We start from the raw sequence: 25,924 nt of genomic DNA, 5'->3' as shown, positions 1-25,924 counted from the left end.
GGAATGAATGTGCTGTTTCACATAAATCCACATTTTTCTATGAAATTTCTGGGGGGGGAGGTTCTTACAATTATTCCATCCAGGTATCCCATGTACTTTTACGATCTTAAATAGTCATAGTAGTAGAAGAATGGTGATGGCAATCAGATCAATCTTGTCCTTCAGAGAAAGGCTGATTATTTATCTGAGCACAGTTCCTACATCACCTTTGGTGTTATTAATAACGTGCTCCCTGAATAATTATGAGCACTCTAATGCTGAATATATATAATCCAAATCAAAGTCAGTAAATATAATTTTTCCAAATTACAAAGGGGACAATTAAATATTCCAAAGAGATTTCCTGGTCTTTGTTCAAAGTCACAAAATAGGCTTTGAAGTGAAAATCCAGTTCTCTTGTCCCCTAATCCAATGCCATTCAACTATCAGTTTACAAAGGTGCAGTAGGATGCATAATCTCATATGGTCCAGAAAACCTCAAGTTGCATTTTGCCTCTACTGTTGAAATGGTTTGTACCTTCATGCAGCTCTTAGTGCTGAGGGTGCCAAAAAGCCACAGTAAGGGTCAAAATGTGTAAAATAACAATCGTGAGGTTCAAAAGCTTTGAAGCAGAATCAGCATGTAGCTGTGCAGTATGAAACCTAGCTATTCCGAGTATGTTTTCCTCTGTTTGCACAACATTCCATTTGCAATATATTTACTAGGTAGTTAATTATGCTTTTCTAACAGGTGCATTTTTCAGCTTTCTATAAAACTATGTCTAAACATAGTCTGTGCAGTCAAAAATCACCCATTTCCTAGAGTCTGACTCTAAAAATAAAAGCGTTGCCAATGAAATAACAAGGTTCAGTTCGAGTTCTCTCCCTACGCTTTATATTCCCTCAGGATTCTCTGTACAAGACTTCTCAGCCCATATATGTTTTTCGCTTCAAAGAGCAACACCCATTTCTTTTATAATAAGCCATCTGCTCATTGTGCTAGCAAAATCCATGCAACGTTTTCCCAGCAGCACCAACACCTGCTAATAGGCTATAGTGTTCCAGGCAGATACTGCCAGCCTGTCACAGCTTCTTATCTCCTATCTCTCTAATCTTCAGAGTACTGTCTGGGATTATCCCCTGAAAATCAAATGCCCAGCAAGATGGCTTGTTATTTTTTTTTATATCACCAAACATGTGCTATGTGCTTGGTTTGAGTTCATTGCTGCTGTAAACATCTTTTATTATACAGAGCAATGTGATTTTACAAGCTGTAACAGTATGATATTGGTGTAACATAACATTTCATATACAATAATTTTTTATAATCCTTATCAATTCAAACACTCTCTGGGTGAAATTCAGTACTGATGTAAGCAGATACCATAATACCAAGGGTATCAATAGATTGCACTCAATTACACTGGAGCTTAATGGGGCCCCTTTGGTTCAGGCATGTCTTTGAATGGCTTTAAGACAAGAGAATAATTCTATTTTTAACCACACAAAATATCATTTCAGAGCGTCTTTATCTGTTCAGTAATCAAGGCTTGGGAGGTTCTTTTCTCAAATAATCCTGTCAAGTTCCCATCTGTTCTCTGCCCCTGATTAAGAGCAAAAAGGGAGTCCTAGAACTTCAGCAGTTTAGAGATACGTTTCTTTTTGATAAAAGGCCATCAAACCAGTAAAAAAAATATTTTCCATTGTGTGAAGGTTGGTAGGATCAAGTCAGGAACAGATTGAAGGAAAGTGGAAATTTATATCTGCTGATCAGTTAAGTTCATGGGGTCATCCAGGAAAGGAAAAAACAGTTTTCTTACTGCACATAAGCATTTACCAGTTGAAATAAGGTCATACAGTGTTACCAACAGCTTCCTGCGCTATTGCTGGCCCGCAGGCTTAAGTAGAGGTGTGTGAGCATCTCATTCCTTGCAGATGTTGGACACAGGAAATAAAAGAGAATTTAAGCAGTCTGGTCAGGAATCACTGAGAAGAAAAATGGGAATTGGGAGCTTTCCGTCCCACTAGAGTTGGGGTGTTTCTCATGTAGTTAATGTGTCCTTTTGTAAAATAATGGAAAAATTCTCAAATCTGTTAGATCAGCATCTTATTAGGTATAACTGAAAATTGTTTCATGTAGGTTCATTGACATGAATCTGAAGTGGTCAGTTCATTAGTTTGACATAGTGCAATGTGGTAACTATTTTGTATGATATTGTACTACTGTCATCTTAACCATTTTTAGTGAAGATAATTGGTATCTAGGCTTTATGACCTAAAGAGAAGCTGTAAATCTTCTCTCACAGATAATATTGGTTCAACTGACAGAGAAAACTTATTTTCATTATGAAAGTCTCTTGATGTATTGTTAATTTGGGCTGGAAGAAAAATGGAATTAAATCCTTTTACATATAATGTTAACATTTGTTAAAAACAATTATTCAAGAAACGACTGGTACACCTTCGTCATAGGCAGTAAACAATCTTTTATTCATCACTGTACAGGTATTACTCTCACAACATTCTTATCAGGTAAATATTACTTATCTCCATTAAGAAGGGGATACACAGATTTAAATTTATCCCAGCTGTTGGTTCAATGTCATGTCAGCGATGAATTTGTGCCAGACAGATGAGTACATTGTCAAAAGCCACACAGGAGATAATGATCTGAAATATGTACAAGGTTGAGAAAATCTATTTTCAGCATCCATCTGATTTACTTCCCACTTTGCACATCACTTGGAACACGACCTTTGGAGTCAGTGGCAGAACTAAGTGCTCAAGTCCTTCCAGATTCCATTCCTGTGCTCCCTAGATTAAATGTCATAGACTCGGTCTTATAAAGTTTAACATACATTCAGAATGTATTGTTTAATTTATAGCCTTGTCATGTTTCTTAATAAATACAGATTAAAAACCAGATGCTTTGGCTTTTTATAATATCTTCAGAATTTGTATTCTGCACAGAGTATTCCTACAGTAGAGTTAGCTAGCAAATCTGTTTCTGGGAAATCTCAATGCCAGATACAATTATTCACATTAGCTGAACTACAAAGAATTTAATGTATTGTAGAAATACATATATTATTTTTCCTGTGAAAAAGACTATTGAAAGGTTGGCATTTGCTTAAATGGAATAAAAATGTGTGCTGAAATTTGGATTTCATTATTATGCACTGTTAAAATGTTGAAATAAATGCTAGTTCTTCACGTTTTCTACACAAAAATTTTTCCCATAAAAATAATAGAGATTATGAAAATCCTAGATGCCATAAAAAGTCCTTTACACAGATCTACCGTTGTACCTCAAAGCAATTTCTGGCTGCATGGATCACTTAGGCTTTGGTTTGTTGGGGAGAGCATTTTGCTTATATAGAAATGTGCAGTGATTTTGTGATGGGGACAAATACCTCCTAAAGACTGTGATGGGACTATAGAATCTCCGTAGATGTTTTACTCATTGCACATGTCCACTTCAGTTTCTTCACCTATAAAATAGAAATGATAATACCTACACCCTTCTTTACAAAAGTGTTCATTAGATCTATCTGTACCAGGTGGTACACTGACGAAGGGATGGAATAGGGATGTAATAGCTGTAACGGGCTAATTCCTTACAATATTATTTAAAAGACAAAAAAACCTGTTGTTTAATATGTTAATGACAAGGTTGAAATATATCACCAGCTCATAGCAATTATATTTTATGATAAATTATATATGATATATATACTATATACGAGTATATATACAAAAGCTAGATAATAGAGTAAAACAGGCCAATGAAAAATACAAATATATAAGTCAAATTGTAATCTCTGGAGGAGTTCTGAAACAGTGGGACACATAGTTGTCTCTAACATATACCGTAAAAATGTAAAAATTCGCAGAAGAGATTCCCTGTATGTAGAAAATAAGAAGTAGCTTACTTTATGCCCCAGCTTCCAATGGCCTCTCATTCCACTCAGACGGACGTGCAGCATGAGGACCCTGGAACAGCACATTATGAAATGATCTACCTGAGTGTAATGTGGTTTTCCATGCAAAAAATAGCTCACCTGTCTTTATCATGAAAGGCTTTCTGTCCATCTTTAGGGTAAGGACTAGGGTGGAAATGTGGAAAGGATAGCATGATAATAACCTCATTTCCTTTAAATGACTGTACTTCTGTTTGAAAAGAAAAGGGAGTTTTTCCGTTGATGATCCAGAGCAGAGAGTGGCAGATTTTGAGTTTGTTGCTCTCCAAGTCCCATCCCACTCCCAAACTGGACTAAAAGTCTATTGCACCAAAACTGGTAGAAGAGAAATTTTGACTAGGTACATCAGGGAAACTTCACCTTTTATAAAAAGTGCCCTAGAATTAGCACGTCCATGAAGACTTGACAAGATTTTACCTTTCCAAGTTCCATCTGCAGTTATGAAAGATTTAAATTCACTGCTGTCCTGCATTTTTTCCCTTTTTGACTTGGTTGTATTTTCTGGTCACTTTGCTCTCATCTAAGAGTCTACATATGGCTTAAGACGGTATGAATTTGGATTACGTAAACAAGGAAGTGCTTTAAATACCTTTTTCTGTCTCAGGAAAATAAAAGGAAGAGTGATGTTTATAGGGTTCAACCAAAAGTTTAAAAATAACTTAGTATTTCATTCCTGAGCCTTAATTAGCCTAAGAAAGTTACCCCTTCAGACTGTTTTCATCATTTAATCACAAAACCATGGGTTTCATACACGGGATGACATGACATTATGTAATGACTTTTTCATAGCTACAGTTTAGGCAGTATATTTTTATACTGAGTACAGGTTATAGAGCTACAACGTTAACAAGAATTAAATGTCTTTTTTTTCTTAAATATTACAGACATAAAATGGAGTTCAAAGTTAACTTAATATTCCTGTGTGACCAAGTTCACCTTTCTATATAGTCCACTGATAGCAATTATTTCATAGAGAGCAATGAAAGAGGGACATATATAGAAGGAATATCACTTTTTAAATCTAGGAAAGTAGTTGTGTGATAACATGTATAGCAGTAATATAATAATTTTCGGAAGCAATTCTTAGTAATGAAACAGTACGAGGGGAAGATACATACTAGATAAACCTTTAATCTAATTTCTGAAGCATAACCTGAAAAAAAAACTTTAGTCCTAAAATATCAGGGAAATGGTAAAATATTTCAGTACTTTAGCAGAATGACACAGAAGTGCAGGTCATTGGTTTTCTAACTGCATAATTGTGTATGAGAAAGAAGCTGCTGTTTTCTGTCAGTAATAATAAGCTTTGAAATATGTATCAGCTAGCTAATACTTAACCCCTCTATTCATGTCTGATTGACAACTAATATTGCAAAGAGTAACATTTTTACTCTTACTTGGATTCCCCCAGGAATATTTTTACTTAGCTTTCCAATAGGCTTTTCACCTTTTTAAAGCTACTGTCTCAAAAGGCACAATAAAAGCACATTGTCAAAATGAGAAGCAGAGTAGTCCCTTCTGTACAGCCAGAGTTTTCTTTCTCATAACCTTCTTTCATTATATATAAATATTTAATCAGTAAATAAAAATATTTATCTCACAATAGGAAAGCAATGTAGAAGACAAGAAAAAAACTGTTGCCAGAAAACATGTTTATTTTTGCTGTATATCACAAGTTAAAATTATTATAGAGCACAAAAGCATGAAGCATTCCAGAAGAAATGTGCAAAATAGTCCCTGCAAAAGCATATGTCTCCTCATACAGGTACAGGCAGGCTGAATCAGCCCATTCCAGAGTGACCTAACTTTTCCCACACGAGGTTCCCAGCATTGGGAAGACCTCCTGGTGTCCCGCTGCTGTTTACAGGGGTTGCCCTAAGCAACCAAATAAACCAGAGAGATTTAAAGGGGCCTTATTGTATCTGTGCTGTAGTCTCCAAAATCGTACAAAAAAAAGATTAACTTTCCAGAGTGCCCTGCTTATGGAGAAATGCGTAGCATGATGTAGGAAAATTCTTGAAACTCTTTACTACTACTTTTGGTAGCAAAGGAATAAATGACTGCTACAATTACATTTTACAAAAACATGATGATTTGGAGTTTTGGTTCAAACTATGGAGAACATTTTTGGTGAATACAATAGATAATGTTAATGTAATTTGAATTTCCTTATAATCTCATGGGATTTTTATGTCCAAGAAGCAATAGTGACTCCATTATTGAGTAGATTATGATTTATTATTTCAATTTTGGCAGAAAACAGAGGCCCTGTTCAAAATTAGGACCCCACTGTGATGCAGCTGCCCAAACATATACTAAAAGACCATCTCCAGACCAAAGATCTCCAAATTACTCCATTGAAAACTGTCGAAGTGACTAGAGATCTCACATGCAGATCAGAGACACAGGTGCACGAACTTGGACTGCTCACACGCTCCTGAGATTGCACCGAAATCACAGGTTCTCCTAGTCATAGCACCCCTTTTTCTCTCCAGGCTAAACAGGTTGCCTCCCATAGTATTTTCTTTCTTAAAAGAACATACCATGTATTTTCCTGTAGAACGAGGTGGAGAGATGAGACTCCAGGAGGGCAGGACAGGTGAGAAGGATAGCTATACGTTCTGTCCCATCATGGTTTTACCTCTTCTCTTTTCTCTGATGCGTTCTCCACGCAGATGCACTTCAGTTTTTCTGACTTCTTTGTTCTCTCCCACTCCCATTCTCAAACCCTCTTCTCTTCTGTTCTGCACTATTTTATTCCTTTCTTGCAGTTCTTGTGCTGCCTGTCTATGGCAGGGGGGCACCGCCCTCTGCGAGGGGTTCGGCTGCTCTCCCTGTACCTCCTCCAGCCGTTCTCCTCTTGCCTCTTCCTCTTCTCTCCTCCCTGCAGCCCCAGCAGCCATGGACTGTGCCACTCACAAATGCTGCTGAAACTTTCCAAATCTTCTGCCTTTAACTGTCTGTCTCACTCTGAGATTTATGGATGAGAAAACACTACATAACTGATGAGTATTGGCATTGGTTGTAGTATTAATATTTGCATGTTAAAGGATCATTATGCAAAGCCTTTAGCCCCCCCTTCAAACAGATAAATGACAGAGAAGAAATATCCCTCCAATATACTGCATAGATGAAGTGCTTTTAACCAAAGGAGAACAATGTAACTACATTTATCATTTCTAAGAAATTATAGGAATAAATTACTTACCCAGGAGAACCATTACTAGGATGTCTTTTGTGCCCATTCAGTATACTGTCCTATACTAACCTTCAGGGAATGGATATGGCTAATTATACTCCTTTCTCTGCAATAAATTGGTGGGATGCTATGGCAGAAACTAAAGAGAGAGTTTAAGCAAAGTATTTGCTTTAAGATACTATGTATTTAAAAAGTTTGTAAGAGGTAACAGCCACAAAAATAGGAAAACAATCCAGGCCAAGTTTTGCAGATAAAATCCCGATGTCACTGATGGCAAAACTTCTTTTGAGTATGAAGAAAGCAGGATTTTATCTGAGAATTCACAAAAATACTTTTCTTCTTGGCAATAGCTTTTATGGCCTTTGCCTGTGAGTGTGTGTGCTCAGAGGAGACAATCCTGACCTGTGGTTTGCCTGAATTAGACATGTCCACGTCGTTATGCTCAACCCTATTAGAGAAAATAAAATCTAGTACCCCAATTATTTGGATGAAGCAAGGAACCACCAAAGTGTGCTGCTGAATTTCATTAGCTTTGTTAACTCTTACAAAGTAACGATTCTGTTAGTAAATTTGCAGTACAGAAAAGGAGAAGAACAAATAAACAGAATGGGGTGGGAGAGGAGATGGAGGGATGCAAAAAGAGATATAAAAGGAGGAAAAGGATGAGAAGGTTTATTAAGTCTTTAGGGTTAAGAAAAGGGCATTTCTTGTAGTTGGAAAAGGAATGGATTTTTTTATTTTAGCAATATGAAATAATAGAAGAAACAAAAGAAAGTTATGTTTAAATCAAAGGATAATTTTTATTGTGACGAAAATATGAGAAAGGAAGATTTCTGAAGAGAGCTATCAGAGAAGAAAAAGAGCAACTGTCTTAAGTGACTTACACATAAGATGCTATCATCCTGGATTTAAAATGTTGTACATGGACATAACATAAATAAGTGCAGACATTATCCCCAACATGGTCAGGCATCTGCATGATTATACATTCTCTATTATAGGCCTTGACTGATTGTCTTTACCAACAAATTTTTCAAAGGAACTACAGCATTGGAAGCAGAAGAGATATGATTGAGGGTAGTTCTTATATGTAGACACTTACTGGTTCGGATATTACTTGGAGTTAGATCTGCTCTTTGCACAAATGGACTGAATGGAGTTCTTTCATGTAAATTTGATGAGTAAAAAGGTAATATCCAATGCCAATTAAAAAATCCTCTCTTTCATATTCCCTTGAAAAAAACAGTATTTCACATAGTTACCATCTTTCAGCATAAATAAAAAAGTAAAAGTTTCATGAGAAGCAAGCTATTTGTTTCAAACATTGGAAAGTCAGTTGAACATTTCAGATGTGAAAGAGTTTAAAGAGAATCTGCCTTGGTCTAAATGCATTTAGAAATCAAAGATCTCTGTTTCATGGGACAAAAAAAAATGCTTGAAAACATTCAGTTTCTCTCTCTGGGTGGATCAATCATGCAAATATCAAATATGCAGAATATATAATAATACTGCCATTAAGATATCAAAGCACATTCTGCCAGTGGCATCTCAGATTTTGGAGCTGAGAGCAAAAAGCTTTTACAATGAGATTTGCATTACAACCACTTGAAATAGCCACTTCTTTATGTTGCTGAGGTTTAATACCGTCTTATTGGCTAGCACCATAGACATTTCTCCTTCTAGCTTCTTCAGTCAAAACAAACCAAAAATAGATCCACAAAAATTAAACAAATTTTTCAAGTCTGTTTATTAGCTGCTTTTTTCAGATGCGAAGTGGCCTCTTACTGATTGTTGCTTTCATGAATTAAATTTTATTCAATAGATGCACTTCTATAAATATGATACCATAATTTTCTATGCTTGTAATTTCCTACAATGGAAGGTTACTGGTGTAAATGTACCTTTAAGAGGTTTAGCTTTCTGTCTTGTAAGTGTGAGGAAAAGGCACTGCAGACACACATGATTAAAGAACATCTATTTTAATTCTCTGAGCCTAGAATGATTCCTGATTCATGGTACTAGCAATAAAAAGAAGTGGAAGAAACAAACTATGAAGAAATTGGAGCATTTAAAGGCTGAAGCACTGGAAGTACCAGAAACTACTGGAAAGAAGGAAAGAACACTTGAATGTACATCTGGAAGCAGTAGGTGTTATTTAAAAGCAGCTAACCAGAAGGAGGCTTTCTTTCTGAAAATAGCAAGTTCTGATGCATTTGGCATATTTAATAGATTTCAGCAATCCAAGCAGGGGATAGCCATGAAACTGTTACAAAAAATGGAGGAGAACACACTCTAGATTAAAACAAAGCATACGAAAGTAATATACATTGAACATGATGGTTCAAAAGTATTTGGCAGCTTATAAAGTTGGAGAGTCAGTTATAGCTCAGTATATTTCTACCCCTTATAGGTGTTATGATAAAACATGGAATTTCCCTGTCCTAGAGCATGAGCTCATTAATATTTTTAGATTAGAAAAAATCTTGCCATTCTGAGAAGCTAACTTAGCCCCTGGTTTTCACTAGAACAGAGAACAAATAATATGGAGTTGGACTCCTAGAAGTTCACCCCAGATGAGGCAATGTAGAATTTGCCAAGGAACATGTACTTCAATGAAGTGTTGGATTGGATGGGGCTGTGATACCTTAGAAATGACCAAGAGCTGAAAATACCATATGGCAAAGATATTAGAGGCAGAGAAGCTTGCAGAGCTTGAAATCAGAAACAAGCAATAACAACACAAATACTGCAGATGGGAGAAGCTGAGATTTAAGCAAAAGCTTATATTAATTTGAGAGACACTGCAAGCACCAGGAGTCTGGACACCATGAACAAACTGCATATTGATAACACCTCTGGTTTAGATGAATATTTTCATAAGAGCAAAGGACACCTGCAAAAGAAGATCGTGTGTGCTGAAGAAACAACAGTATGCTGTAACCACGAGAGCAAATGGGACACATATTACCTTCAGTTAGGCATACGTGCACAACTCCTGTTATTTCTAGGAACTGTGCTATAACCCTGAGAGAAAATCAACAAGTTATAGAAAGATAAATGGGTAAAATTCATGACTTATAAAAGTGATTTTGTTTCTATTAACAACTAGCTTCTAGACATAAATAATAAACCCGGAAAAACATCCTGGACTGTTTTTCTATTTTTGGATGGCACTACCAAAGGTGCTACAGCTGAAGAGCTGATTGTGCATTAAAAAGCTTATTAGCCTCACTTCTTTAACCAATACAGTGATATGTGACAGGGGACACAATTTACAGGACATACATTTGAGCAAATTACAATGAATTAGATTTAGATTTAGATATGTCACTACTGGTCATCATTGTTCCTAATTGTTGTTTGAAGCAATGTTACAATACTAAAACAGATATGAGAAGACATCTGCAGAGTCTGTACAAAAGAAACGGAGCTTTCTACTTCCAAACAGCTCACTGAAAAACAGTAACAAAAAACACCTAACTAGAAAGCAGTGTTTTTCTTGTTAATTAGATGCCACTGTTTATGCGATGGGTATAAGGAAATTTTTAAGTAGCTTTTGTGATACTGGTTGAAAGAGATTCTGACTCTTTTCAGAACACATGACTATGACCACACTAAAGTCAAGATCTTCGAAATATAATGCACAAAGATATCCGCAGCATAGAGGTCTGTCCAGAATTTATTTCCTTTTTATTCATTCTAGCAGTTAAAAGAGATCAATGTATGATAAGCTCAAACATTTGGTGTTTTTTCTCTTTCAAGTCTTCATGGCAAGAGATGACGCAGCATGACATCACATGTGGAGACAGGAGGTATCCAGGAAAAGGAAGGCAAATCAGGTAAAAGATGTCTCTTTAAAAAGCTAATGTCTCTGAATAAACACGTTTTCTTATGAAGTGTGTGGTTATACATTACTAGAAGAGAGTAATTTAGCAGGATTATCTGTGAAGTTTGCTACTAAACCATAAAACAGTTCGAGTGGTGGGAAGCTACACTTCTCTCGTAGTGGAGGGGACAGCTAAAGTGCTGAGTCCTCCAATGCCACTGTCAGAGACAAATGTGTTTTTTGTTAAAGTACCTGCACCTGTTTCTATTTTTGAAATTCAGAAAAGGGATTTAGATAACAAGAGTTTTCAAATTCTGAATGATACTGTACAGCAAGAGTCTGTGAAATGGCAAGGATTATCCTAGGTGAAGCTAAGCGACAAAACCTAGCTCACAGTGTGCTAGGCAATATTCTCCTCATTTTTTATTCCAAACTTTTTACATCTTTACTTCTCTTTTCTTAGTAGATGACTGTTTGGGGGCCTACTGTAATATCTTCAAGTCACTAGCTGTAACTCATATGTGAGATAATTATGTTGTTATTTTGAAATTTCATATGAAAGATAAATGTGTTAAAGATAATATTATTTTTACTGTTTCCCTCATTTCATCTCATTCCACAACTCCCACTTAAATTCACTTAGCTATTTGATGTCTCATTAGCATTTGGTAATGCATACAATACTGCTTTTTCTTACCATCCATTCTAATAGATCATGTTTCTAATGAATTTGTCCTTTTGTTATCAAAATAATATAACAAGAGTATCTGTTAGAAACTTATAAACTAGAATAAGAGATTCTCTGCATGATGATACTGTAAAATAATCTAAGTTTATTTTTCCAAATGTCGTAGTTAAGCCTGGTAAACTCATTGTGTGGACTCTCTTAGTTAGGATTACAGTGGCCTTCATTTAACATAGCCTATTTCATTTCCAACGTGAGTTAAACTAAATTGAATTAAGGTCATTTTTAATTCCGAAGAAAAATATATACAGAGGGGTTTGATATAGTATAGTCTACTTTAAATTTACAGCCATAATTAACATGGAGATCTCTGTAGAAAAGCCCTAAAAAGAGAAACCAAAAAAGCCACTATTTTTGTTTGTAATCTTTATTCTGTAAAAGGTAAGTGATTCAGAGTCTCAATATATACTAAAAGCAAGCATTAGTATAATACTAATTGCATCCAAATTACAGTAAGCATGCAAACAATAAAGTTAGCTATCCTGAAAGTATTCTAATACATATTTTTGTAAACAGGTATAAATATGAATAACCTTGACTATACAAGTAGTATTTACATTCAAATCTATGTGACTGTCAGCAGGCTTAAAAAAAGTATGTGTCTGCAGGATCAGAAACTATATCAGACAACTCTACCATCAATTTTGCCCTAAGTTTCCTTCTTTTTGTAGTTCATGTGCAGCAATTCAGATATGTTGCTGAACTACTAAAAATATGAGAACAAAATGTGCAACTAAAAATTGTGTGTTCTTCTCTACTTTTGATTTTTGTGTGCCATCAGCTATTGTGAAGAGAAACAAATCAAGATAGTATAAAATACCTTGCTTTTCCTAGGGTGGGCAATCATGAATACAAAAATTTTGGAACCCCTGAGTAGAAAAGTGAAGGACTTCTCTCAATCTGTATGAGGAAAACTTTAAAATGAGCTTGATGGCAGCATGATACCAGCAAATGGATTACAAAGTCAGTTACAGAGGCAGGTCAGTAAGAATTTTGCTTAGGAGCTATTAGCTATTCCTTGTGAATCACAAATTTGCAGGCATTATCTTCTATGAGCATGGAAGAATTCAAAGAACAGTAATAAGCAACTGAAGAAAGTGCGGTTTGACTGATAGCTGAGACTACCGCTCTTCTCCCATGATGAGATGGTCATATGAGACAAAGGACAAAAACTGAGCAGCTGGATTTTGCCATTAAAGAAGTCTGTAATTTATCTCTGCAAAAAATGTGTCTACTCAGTAGGATATTGATCACAAGACAGAACCTGACACCTCCCAGGAGTATATAGCTACTATCCATAGAAAATTTGACAAATTACTATCTGTCAAGATAGCAGGCAAATGCATAGTTTAAAGAAACATGTAAATTTAAGCTGTATCTACAACATCAGAAAAAAACTTGATTCTTGAGAGGTCTGTGGTAAAATAAATGTGGTAAAATACATGAAATAAAAAAAATCAATAAGGCAACATATAAACTCTTTGCTTCGTATTTTAATGTTTTCTCTGACCACTGGCTCTCTTAGGAAACACATAATGCCAGGGAGGGAGGGTGGCAGTGGTGAAGTGGCAGCTGCTGAGGTAAGCTTCCTATGGAGCTTCTTAGTGCAGCTACTCACACTCAAGGAACCTCACATTACACTTAACTGTGAATTGCTCGCCCTTTGAACCAAAAGGTCCCTCAAAACTGTGACAACCCTAGTGGGCAGCACTCTTTTTTCCTGAGGCTCCAGAGCCCCTGGATTCACAGTCAGAGTAGAGCAGAGAGCATTTTTCAGGAGAGCTGACAGAACAGGTTGATGACCAAGTTTCTCTAGTTTCATTGGGGATTGAGGTGCTGTAATCTCCAACACTGTGGAAACCCTATGTAAGACCTTTCTTTTGCTGCTTTCTGTAAGGAAGGGTCCTCAACAGGAATGACCTGGGGGTCAGCAGATTTGATCTTACCTGCACAAAGATGCACTTCATTACTCTGTATAGCCAGTGCACGAAGCGGGGCATTGGCATACTCAGCCTTTCATCCCTTCCCTCAGCACATCTACCTGACACACTCAAAATATTCTTGGCAGGTCTTATATTATGCTGCAGTGATAAGTATTCCTATTTCTGGGTCAGAAACTGAGGATTTGGAAAATTCTCTCTATAATCTCCAAAATTTGTGCTACTTGACTGGTTAGCACCATGTTAGAAAACCATGCCAGACCAGCAGAGCAGAGGTTAGCTGGCCGCGGGAAATGCACTGGTAGCCTGGAACATGGTGAAAGGAAAAAAAAAGGGCTGCATGTCAAAATAGACCACCCTATTTAGGAGTAAAGAAGGAAAATGGTAGAGGCATTAAAAGATGCAGGAGCATGGGATTTGGGGAACGGCTGTCAAAGAAAGCATTCTTGTCACGCACCCTGCAATTTATGGGTGCTGCTGCAATCCTAAGGCAAACTGGCCACAGAGAACAGCAGCTAAGGCAGGTACATATCCATAACCTGAGCAGAGCCTGCATCCTCAGAAGAAATATCAGTATGAATGGTAACACCATATGGGCAAAATCATGAGTCTATATATACCAATCCCTTGCAGTGCAGGCATACCTTAAATGTGAGGAAAGAAAATTAAAATGCGTAACGATTTAAATTTAGTGACTTGTTTCAAAACTATATTGAAAACGACTGTTGTAGTTGCTAGAGAAATGCTGCTATCTCATCTAGAAATTGGCATGATTAGTGAATGAAAGAATATGTGGCTCCGGAAGTAATTACTACATAAAAAAGTGATTTCCATTAAAAGCACATGTGAGAGCCTTTGATCTAACAGAAATTTATCTAGCTTTCCTGTCCTGAACTGACCCTCTCATTTCTAGTTCTGAGTCTAGGTAGAGTGGAACACACCAGTTTCATCAGAGGGCTCCAAGCTTTATCACAGAAGATTGGTCTTACTTGGTTATACCTAATTGATAGTACCGAACAAACATGTAGAAAAAAATGAATTAAAACACACAATGCATCACCAAAATGACATCATTAAGTGTACATAGCTCTAAAACTGCTGAGCTGACTTTCTTAGAATATAGCTTTTTAAAAAAAATCTTAGAGCAGCAAAACAAATGAAATTTTAAATGTTTAGGCTGCACCATTACTGAGTTATTCTGACATATCCAAATAGAGCATTTTTCATATTTGCATGATTTGATTATTTAACCAATTATGCTGAAAGGAACTTAAAAGAGACAAAGCACTTTTGAATGAGCAGCAATGTGAGGCATTTCAGCACCAAAGGAATTTATATGAGAAAGTTCAGGCAGACTAGTAAGTAAGCATGAGGGCTAGAAAAAAGTTGATGCTCTGAATGCTAATGAAATCAGTATAATGTAACACTGAAATGTTCTGCAAATCATTCATGAATATTAACTTGTCAATATGTCTGAAGTTGTGTATGCAGCATGAAGATTGTGAAGGTCCAGCTCTGGGTCCTTGCTTCTGTAGTCTTCACTTAGACATGTAATATTAGGATCATGGAAGGTGTACATCTGTTTTGCAGCGCTGTGAATTATCTTACTTTATATATGTGTTATGTCTGTGATGGGTATAAGTGCTTATGTAAACGCATCAGCACTCTATGTGTATACAGAGCACGTACTTATTGGGGAACTAGTGTCATGCAGTGCGGTGCATACATATGTATGTATGCTATGTGTGTATATATAGGACTTTGCTCAAGTACATGCAATGACCAGGCAACCCTTGTCCGGCAAACCCCAAAGGGTGGTAACAGCTACTGGAGCTCGCTAAGTCCTCACATATGGAGCGTATGCAGCATAATCTGCTAGTGGAGGAATGAGCTCTAATGCCAAGAATATGCTAAAGATGCTGCAGCATGTCTCACTTGTTAGTGATGCTGCTGCTGTCTTCTCAAGGATATCAAAGTGCCTGTCAGCACCTGGATGAAAATCAGCTGACTCAGATTAAATCCGGCCAAAATGAAAATGATGACGGCTGGAGTAGGGAAATGTTTGAAACTGGGGTAACATCTTTACCTATCTTTGGTACCATCTTTGCACTTTTATCTAAATACTACACTGCCTTGGGTTTCTATTTTTTGTCAATATCAATGACAGTGACCAAGTAATGGTTGATGGCAAAAGTATCTCCCTCCATCGCCAGCTTAACTTGTCCTCCTGGGGCAGACCTGGCCATTGCAATCTACGTGCTCTTTGCTGGTAACTCACTAGCAAGCGTGTGAAGCATGTAGAGATGCCCAGATGCCAGCTCTGGCAAAATGCATCAGCCCTCTTCCACAGTAGCAGCTTCACTGCCCCAATGGTTTGCAGTTTATTTCCTCGCTAGGTTAAGTCTCGTTTCTCTGAAGCAGTGAAGACCTGCCTTCCCCAGTGACTGCTTCGTTATTCCTAAAAGCTAGGGTACTCCTCTGAAACAAGCAATCGCACTCAGCTCAGGTTAAGGCGAGTGAAAAGGTGAAAATCTGAAACCTCCGTAAGTGTTCATTGGTAGGACCCCAACCTACAAAACTTGAAGATAATTCAGGTAAGCGTTGCCAAAGCTTTGCAGCTGAATAAGGCAGTTTGCTCCCGTGTGAAAGCAGGTCTGTATGCCGGCGAGACCCACTGTACATAGGTCCCGTACGCCACTGTGCAGTCTCTGGAGGTCTGAAACGTCTGCGGTATCTGGTTTAGTGTGCATAAGTGCATGTACACAAGCCCCTGCCTTAAAAAGGGTAAGGTAATTCAGTACAAGGCTGTCAAAACACGTACCGCACAGGCAGGCAGCCCAGCGGGTCAAGAGGGAGCTTCGACTGCCCCTGTGGAAGATGGTGGCCAGGGCTGCTGCCGCCAGGACACGCACGCGGCCGCCAGCCGGGAGGAAGGAGCGCTGCCAAAAGCGGCTGGATATCGCACAGATTGTCCTGGCAGGATATATATGGTTTGTGATCCATACGATTAGCACTGCTGCTTTCCAGTCCCACCGCTTTAAAGCGCATGAAATAGAGCCTTTTTTTGATGAGCGCTTCCTTCCACAGCGAAAACACTCAAAGCGTTTTGCATGGTAAATATATGTATTTAAAGAACCATCAACTCGAAAAATCACAATACCGCTTGAAAATGTGTAGTTGCAGCTATTTATAACGCGAGTGGCAGCAAAAGGAGGGGAAAAAAATAAAAGCCCTTCCTGGCAGCCTGCTTCCTTGCTAAATTCTCCAGCGCCGCGTGGAGCGGGGCGGCCGCAGCGCGCCAGGAGGCAGCGGGGGCCGCGGGCGGGCTGCGCGCACACACGCGCGGGCGGTGCCCGGGGCGCCGCCGGGAGGCTCCGCGCGGGGGGGGGGCCGCGGGGCGCGCAGGGGCGGCCGCGGGGCGAGCCCGGCTGCCGGGGTCACCTTGGGCGCGGCGCGGCTCCTGCCCCCGCCGCTCGGCCTCTGCCCGGCGGTGCGGAGGGGGCCGCGGCGCCGCCGCCGCCCCGTGCGCGCAGCCCCGCCGGCGGCCGCGCTCTGGGCGCCCCCAGGGCGGCGGCGGCCCCCGCGCGGGCGGAGGGGCGGCGGCGGCGGGCGCCCCGCGCAGCCCCGGCGGCGCGACGGGCGGGCGGGCGGGCGGGCGGCGCAGCACGGAGGAGGCGCCTCCGCGGCCGTCATTTCCGCCGAGTGTCGCGGTGGGGGAGGGGGGCAGAGGCAGAGCGCTCGCCTCCTCCTCCGCGGCGGCCGGAGACACCGAGACCCAGCGCGGGGCGAGCGCAGCCACCCGCCGCGCCCGCGGGCCGCGCCGCCGCACCGGCCCGGCCCGGCCCTGCCCTGCCCCGCCCGCCGCAGCGCCCCGCCGCCCGGCCCTGCCCCCGCCCCCCGCCGCCCCGGCCCGGCCATGGGGAACGCCGCCACCGCCAAGAAGGGCAACGAGATCGAGAGCGGTGAGTGAGGGCGAGCCCGCGCCGCCCCCCCGCTCCCCGCCCGCCGCAGGCCCCGCGGCCTAGCGGGCGCCGCCGCGCAGCCCCCCGCCCCGCGCGGGCCCCCGGCGGCCTCGCTGCGCGCCGCGGCCCCCGCCCGCCGCCGCCGGGCCCGCCCCGGGGTTTAGCGCCTCAGGAATAAGCGGGTTAACTCCGGCTGCGGCCGCCCCGCCGCCGGGCCGAGGCCGCGCCGCGCCGCGCCAGGCCGCCCCGCGGCAGGTGCGTGTCAGCCGCCGACCTGCGGCCCGGCGCGGGAGGAGCCGCGGGGGCCGCGGGCAGGTGCCGGCGCCGCTGCCAGCCACCAGCCTCCCTCCCTGCCTCCCTCCCTCCCGCCGCGGCGAGCGCCGTTTCCCCACCCCCGAACACACCCTGGCCGGCGGGAGGCGGCCGCCGCGCCGGGGGGGGGGACCCGGCCGGGGCTCCGCAGCCCCCCGGGGGGGGGGAGAGGGCGGCCCTGGGGGCCCCGCCGCCTGCCCGCAGCGCGTCTGCGGCGGTGGGAGCGCGGCGGAGCCCCCGCTCCGCGTGTCCGCCCGCCCCGCGGTAAAATGGAAGACAAAAGCGTCGATCAAAACTTGCCATCCCGCGTTTGGTTGGTTCTGTTTCTTGCTGGTCTTTCTCCGTCCGAGTGTTTCAGCATAACAGTAATAATTTATGGAATAACACAGAGTTCGTTCAGTCGTTGGGGGGAGGGGGGTAGGGTTCATTTTTAGTAAGTTAACTTTCCTACTTCATTTCCAGTTGAAAACTTTGGGTATGTTTGTGAAAGAAGAAGGAGAGAGGCGGCCGTTGTGCAAGCTCCGTGCTCCCACAACAATACCCTTTGTTACCATGGCCCTTGTTAAAATGGAAAGAAGTTCAAACATTTGAGTTACTTTTTGTTATTTTTTGCAGTTTGTTTACTTTTTGTGTGTTGACGACTCGGGGCGAGGGCAGGACCGTGTAAGCAGATTTGCATAGGTCAGTGGCTGCCCACACCACATTCCTGGCGCTTGCTGGGATCTGCATGGGTGTATCCAGATGTGGGGCTAGGGAGTCTGCTTGACCAGTCCAGTTTTACTGTGTGGTTTTTTCCTTTCAGTTATTGTATATTATCTCATTATTATAGCTTTCACAATACAAATGTTTTATGAGTATTGGAGTATTATTGTTTAGTGTTTTCATTGTGTTCAGCTGTGTAATTAAAATAGCATATTTTTGGTGAGAAGTGTTTTAATCTGCCTATAAAAACATGTGCACGTATATATATATATACATAGGGAGACAGAATAGATAGCCTGAAGTAAGTCAGATGACAAAACATTGCATTTTGTACTTTATAGCATCTGTGTTGCTATTACTTTATGTGGTTAAATAACATTAAATCAGACATAATTTTTACTTCCATTTAAATTAATTCTTTCTTTATATTACCAAACGTAGTGATTTGCTTCAGAACTCCTCTCTTTTCCTTTGTTAAAGAGCTTACATGTAAAACTGAAAATGCTGCTAGAGGTATCATGCTCAGATGTTTAATTACTCAGTATATTTAGCAGTAAGAAGCTCTGTAGTTTTGTAAGTAGGGGAAGAAATTGATCCTTATTTGACACTCTGCTGGGAAAGACCAGGATTCATTTACTGTGTAGGATCGATAGTATATGGATACTATACACATTATAAAGTACTAGAAGTAATAGGTTTATTGGCAGTGAAAGTTGATATGTAAGATAGTCATACAGTACGTTGCACATAAAAGCTAAAGAAATATGAAACATGACTGAGCTTTAATATTTCTGATGTATATTTGCATTGACCAGCGAATTTTCTGCTGCTTTGTGTTAGTCAGGTTAGTCATGTGTCATTAATAGCATATATTCCAAACTTCAGGATGCTTAAAATTGTGTGAAATGGTAACAGAAAATACCCAGTTATGGCATGTAACAGTGATGTTGTGCCCTTGATCCAGGCATGGAGCTTACGGTATTGTGTGGATCAAGGGCACGCTAAGGTCCCTGGAACAACAACGAAGGGTAACTTAGCTTCCACTGATAACTCTACTTTAACTTGTTGGTGAAGTGTAATTTGAGAGCTCTTTGACTGTCTGTGGTCAGCATGGTAAAATGCTGTGCACCTAACTGGGGCTCTTGCGTTCTTTTTGTTTGTTTTAGCTTCTCACATTGTGTCGTATCTTAAGTATCTGTTACTTCACTCAGGCTGTCTAGGCGGAAGTTGAAGGTGGCTGCAAACTGGATGCTAATTTTCTAAACATTTTAACAGTACAAGCTTTTAACAGCTAAGTTTTTTAAACTTAGCTACCAGAAAGTGAGTCAGGCTTACAAAGCAGGGAGGGCAAGATATATGTATGTATATACAGAAGACGGAATTCCCCAGTACAGTCTGTTAGTTTCTTTTCTTTCTATGCCATTCTTTTCTAGGCTCTGCTAATACACAGGAGATTAAGCCTGGAGGACCTATATATATGTGTATATATATGTTTATTTATTTATTTATTTATTTATTTTACTGAAGAGACGCTTAAGCCTCTGACTATGTACCTTACTTTAAAACAGGCATTTTAAATGGATTCCTTGGTTTTCCTGGGTCTTCACAGGGCATAGCAGCTGCAAACTCTCAGGGTCTTTTAGAATAATAGTATACTAAGCATATTGATTTGCAGTTTGAGGAGATGCAGTTTTCTTCAAGTTTCTTTAAGTTTGGTCCTTCATCCTAATACTCATTTAGTTACTCATTTTGTTGTTTTAGTTTTTTTCAGCTGCTCAGTTTACTTATCTGAGAAAATTTCTCTTGCCACCTATGAAGTTAACTTGGGTTAAAATGTCAACATGTGGTAAATTACATTTTTAAAAAAAGAGTCCTTGTGATACTTACCTTAACTTGTAGCAAGTATCATAGGAAAATGTTAGCTGTGTTAATATTCTTTATCTTTTGTTAAAGTAGCAGACAAAATAAATATGACTACAACAGATCTGAGGTCAAAAAGGTCACACAGTTTTTTTAATCCAATAAGAAGATCTGTTACTTTAAAGATCATTATTAATTTTACATGACTTTTACTAGGACTTTTTCTAAACAGGAATGAATCTCAGCCCTGCAAACTGTGAGGTTTGTAGAAAGTGTTTTTTTTTCTTCAGATAAGCAATGATACAAATTTTTGAAGTAATTACCATGTATGGTTCTGAATTATTTGTCCTTTTAAATGTGCAGTGTGTCATACATGGTAGCAAGTGAATTTGTTGAGAAATTACTTTTCATATCTCTTACCACCCTGACTGGGAGGAAAAAAGAAAGTTTTTTAGGTTCAAGAATAATTAGCTTTGTTCGTGTCAGGTTTTTTTTCTTTTTAATCACCAAACTGGCTTAGAAACCAAGTGATTAGAACACACTCTTTGGTGACTGGAAGATTTATGTACTTTCTCTTCTTTCAAATAGGTCTTGAAGCTATGCACTTTTGGCGTCTGAGCTGCATTGGTCAGGATTCTGTTCATCCTTGCCATTGTTTCTGTAGCAATATGTGAGAGTAAATTGCTTTTAAAATTAAGGTTTAAAACTAAACTGTACATGATTTTCAGAACATAATTTTGTACACATTCCTTTTATCTGGTAACCATATCTCCAGCTTCCATTGCACAAGGAGTTTATTAATCTAACATGTCTTTACTAGACTGAACTTCTGTGGTCTTTAAATAGCCAAGTAGAGTATTTGATGTGTATTCTGTGTGTGAGTTTTATGTTCATTCACTCCTCCTACTCCTCAAAGCGTTCCCACTACAATATCTTCTGTATGACAGAGTTCCTATTATAGACAATTCTTCCCTTATTTAACTCGTATAATTATTCTGTAAGTAGTGTTCCTTTAAAATGTGCTTGACAGGAAGATGCAGCCTTCTCAGTGTGCCTTTGCCAGCAGATCTTAACCTCTTCAGGCAGCATTTCTTTTAGACTTGAGATTTATTTCTTTTTTCTTCATCTCTGTTCAGTGTGTTCACACCACAAGTTTGTCTCATCTAAGGACTAGAAGAGGCAAAGCTCTGTCACTGCTGACCTTGATTAGATTAAAATCAGTGAACTAGAGGTGAAAAGCTGTGTGTCCCATTACTGTTCCAAGCCTGCCAGTTCCCTGTCACTTTTCCAGGGATCCTTATTTCAATGTTTTTGATTTGACTGTAGCTTTGTTCAATAGCACTTTTCTTTTTTCTTTTGTATATTGTGTTTATGCTTTCTGATTTTGAAATGGATATCTTTTGATATCTTGTTTACACACTTTAAAGCATCAGCTATAGTATGTATTGTATAAAGAATAATTAAAAAACATATACTCCAGTGATGCTGCCTATATGGGTAACATCTCTAAAACAATGTTTTTAAAGCTTCTTTCCTTGTATTTTTGGACTTGTATTGTCTCACTTTTGATCAAGTAGGTTTCAGCAATATAGGATTTCATCATCTGAAAATGAAAAATAGTTATAATTAGTTGCTGGAGTAATACTTAAAAATTCCTTTGATGGAATCACCAAACTTCTGGTGTGGCTGTTCTGAACCCCTGTAAGAGTACCGGTATATACCCTCTGAAAGGAGGCGTGCTATTACTTTACAATTCTGCTGTAATTAAAAACAAAACAGTTATTCACAGCTTGGACTAGCAAAGAGAGAGGCTATCCGTCAATAAATGGTAGCCACCTAGTAGCTTAACGAAAGGTCAGAAGGACCCCCAAGTGAGAAATTAGTTTGTGTGTTTAGCTGTTGTAGTTAGCCTTTTGCTGCAGGCTCAGACTGTTTTAAAGACAGAATATTTTAAATTACTTGAAAGGACCTTGTTACTAGATTTCTTTAGTGTTTGTTCATTTACCCATATATCCATATTTACAGAAATGTCAGAGTCTGAAGTAATATCTTAAAAAATATTCAGAATTCATGTATTTTTGGCAGCTATCACCTTATTCCTTAGTGTCACTAAGGCTACGTGTGTGCTGCCACCTTGCCCATCTGATTGGTATAGGGAACAAAGCATAGATAGAGGTAAGTGAAAAACCATAAGGACACAATAACGCAAGTTAGAGTTTGTTGTGGGCTCCGCTGCCTCTGCGGAGGGGCGTCCTCCACGGCTGGGCACGAGGTTGCCTAGGATTCTTTTGCAGTTAGTTAAGTTCTTCCGTAACTGACACATCTCTCCTTTGGAGAGAGCTGTGGAAAGGGCCCTGGATGGCTGTCAGATTTTTTGTGCTCTGCCTGCATCCTTATTGTAGACCTGATGAAGGGCTTGTTTGCCCCAAACTTTTTTTTCCCCCTTTAAGTACACTGGTTAGTTTAATAAAGGATATCAGTTCTGCAAACCTTGCGAATTTGTTAGAGTAGGTGGGTTGCAGATCAGATCCAGCTAGAGTCCATTTTCTTAATCAGTGCTTCTGGTCAGCTAAGCTTGCAAAGTTTTGCGTGATGGAAAACTTAAGTCAGTGGTTTGTTTCATATAAACTTGTGAAACTGTGAGGGCTCGAACTTGGAGAAGAGTCTGCTCTGCAGCTGCTCTCAAGGATTGTCTTTGGTGCAGGTGTAAGATGTTATTTCATAAGCACTTCTTCTGCTTGCAGTTTTGCTTTTCTGTCCCCCACCACTATTTCATGCCTCTCTGCCCTATGTGTGTGCTGCGCTAACTATTCATGAGACAGCAAGGTGGACTGAATTTAAGAATTGATCTAGGTTTAAAAAAAAATTGCAAAAAAAAAAAAAAAAGCAGAAGAGACTTTGTTTAACCTGGATCAGCTTCCTGATCCAGTTCACTGCAGCTGTGCAAGCAGTTGTGCTCATGCAGCTGAGACGGCTCAGAGGTGAGATGGATAGCAGGCAGGGACTGGGGGCTGCGTAACCTGCTGCTAGTGCTGGAAGGAGGACTGTGCTGTTACACTCTCAGGCTGTGCTGAAAGTCTTTTCCCTTAATGCACACTGTTTTTACAGTGTGAGGTAGAAATATTTCCGAGGGAATGAGGGACAGGACAAAGTAGCAGTGGAGCTGTCAAGAGGAAACTGGAGTGAGAAATGTGTTGTCCCAGGAGCTGTGAAATTGAAGATAGAGTGACCCTCCATTTTTTCCTGGTATGGGTGGGAAAGGATTATGCAGGTTGCTGTGTGTAATGTTATTTATTTGTGTTATTCTAGTGTTCAGGAGGGGTAGTGGTGCGTCGGGATTCCATTTTGTACAAACACGGAACAGACAATTTCTGCTCCAGAACCCTTATGATCTGTGTTTTGGATAATAAGGGGGATATAGACAGAAAATACAAGATAAAAATGAGACTATTAGTCTCTGTAACTGGAGAATCAGGACAAAGCAATCTGAGAGCGTGTTTATGTGAGTGGTTGTTGTAGGCATTGCTGTACGAGGAGCTAAAGGGAAGATAGTGAGGGAGTTCTGCCTATCACGTTCGGGATCAGCACAAGCAGAGGACAGTCTATTCAGAGCTCTGTTGAGTTGGGCTTTATTTGACATCCTGTTTGCTATTTCTTCAGTGTAACAGCAGAATAATGTCCACTAGGAGTAAGGTTTCACAAAACAGCTGAGCCCATCTGGTGGCTTATACTGTTGAAAAGTGTGTTTTTATTCCTGGTCCTCTCACTTGTCACAGTTCTAGTGCTTCTCTGATCCATTGCTGAGCTGTTTTGCATAGGCAGAAAGCTATGCATTTTTTACCCCTTTGGGTTATCTTTTACCAATTTTGCAAGCTGAATCAATTCACTGAGGTGTCAGGAGACACATTCAAAGGAAGCAGTGAAAGCACTGTTGGCAATGAAATGATGAGGTGGAAAGGAAAAGGACTCTCTTCTAGCAGTTAGCTCTTCGGTTAACTCAGTCTCCTAAGACCTCACCCTGCTAACTTCTCGGAACAGTAATTACTCTAAACCACCTCCTTTTCTTTCTGCCTGTATTCATATAATGAATTACTTCAAGGCTTGCAGCTCAGTTTTTAGTGAGAGCTGTTAGCACTTAGCTATTAGACTTTGCTAAAAGTTACTTTATTCAAGCATTTATAGTTATATGGAGATACGGAAGATACAGTAAAACATTGCTCATTTCCATCGCCACGCTTTTCTTATCATGCAGATCTGTAAGACCAGTATTTTAGAAGAGTTTTTGTGTAACTTCCTTTTGTATTTAATTTGAGTTCTCCTGCTAATTTGATATTCAAACCAAGAGGCATACCAAAGTTTTTATTTCATTCACTCCTTTATTCATTAAACTGTTTTTTACAGTCCTCTGCCCAGAGGAGTTCCTCTATAATCACAGAGGACTTGGTAGCTTGTGGCATGATGAGTTCTGGTGTATATTCCCAGATAAAAGCATAGTTGTATCCAGATTTTGTGCGTATGGATAACAGGAGTAACAACCATGTGTATGTGGTCATAGTAAGGGTTAGCTTCTTGTGGGCTCCCTGTGTGGTTGCTTACCATTTTAGTATGTAGTGAAGGTGCAAAAATACATTGTTTAAAAAACAGCTGCATTTCTTATGACTCAGGACTAAACAAAACTGATATGTTGTCAGTGTGTTTCTTTACCTTGGGATGTCATCCATCTGTAGCTTTGAGGTTCTTAGAAAACCTTTCAGAGAATCATGGAGTTATATAAATATGCTGTGCACACTAGAGGCAATTGGGTCTCCAGACTCTGAGAAAACAAAAATCTTTGCCATGACCTGGCTGTTTTGTACCAGAGAAACATGGTGAGTATTTTGAGCCAACTTCTCTCCGTCAGAATGGTAGAGAATTACTACTCTACCTTGCATTGATTGATTTTTCTGAGAGATATGAAATCTGCTTGATAGACTAAGACTGAAATAGTGAGGTATCTTACCTGCATCAATAAAACAGGAAACCTAGAAAATTCTCCTTCAATACATTGTCAAGTGAATTAATGTCTAATATGCTGGGTGATTTGTAAAGACAAGCATCAGTTTTGTTACCCATCTGCTTCTTGTTAACTTTTCTCTTTTTGTTAAAATACCGGAATGCTCAAACAGAGGACATCGGGAACTTGTTTATTTTATTTCATTCAATTTAAGCTGCTTCCAGCAAGTATGCACTTGTTAACCTACTGCACTTGCTGTTAGCACTCATCCACAGAATTCCACTGTTGCAATGTGGTTCAAGAAGTTAAACCACGGAAACTATATTTCTGGCACAAAGAAGGAAGCTTTAAAGATAGAAAAGATCATTATTTTTCCTGTACCCAGAATCCGTTTGCTCTTCCCTGTCATGAAATGACATGATTAAG

The 25,924-nt window shown here is 40.0% G+C and overlaps 1 protein-coding gene across 3 annotated transcripts in view; it reads left to right on the top strand.

Annotated features, from left to right (window-relative positions):
• PRKACB (protein kinase cAMP-activated catalytic subunit beta) overlaps positions 1–25,924 on the top strand; it is a 101,209-nt gene that overhangs the window by 2,273 nt on the left and 73,012 nt on the right. For 2 of the 3 annotated variants that reach the window (XM_064516009.1, XM_064516010.1), the window contains exon 3: positions 10,921–10,997. In XM_064516009.1, the coding sequence (XP_064372079.1) occupies positions 10,946–10,997 (52 nt within the window). In that variant the 5' untranslated portion in view covers positions 10,921–10,945. Of the gene's footprint in view, positions 1–10,920; positions 10,998–17,339; positions 17,632–25,924 lie in introns of those variants that run through there. The other variant, XM_064516008.1, reaches the window with a different exon arrangement.

The sequence above is a fragment of the Dromaius novaehollandiae genome, chromosome 8, assembly GCF_036370855.1.
Source record: "Dromaius novaehollandiae isolate bDroNov1 chromosome 8, bDroNov1.hap1, whole genome shotgun sequence".
Lineage (NCBI taxonomy): Eukaryota > Metazoa > Chordata > Aves > Casuariiformes > Dromaiidae > Dromaius > Dromaius novaehollandiae.
This window is presented reverse-complemented; position numbering and strand designations above follow the sequence as displayed.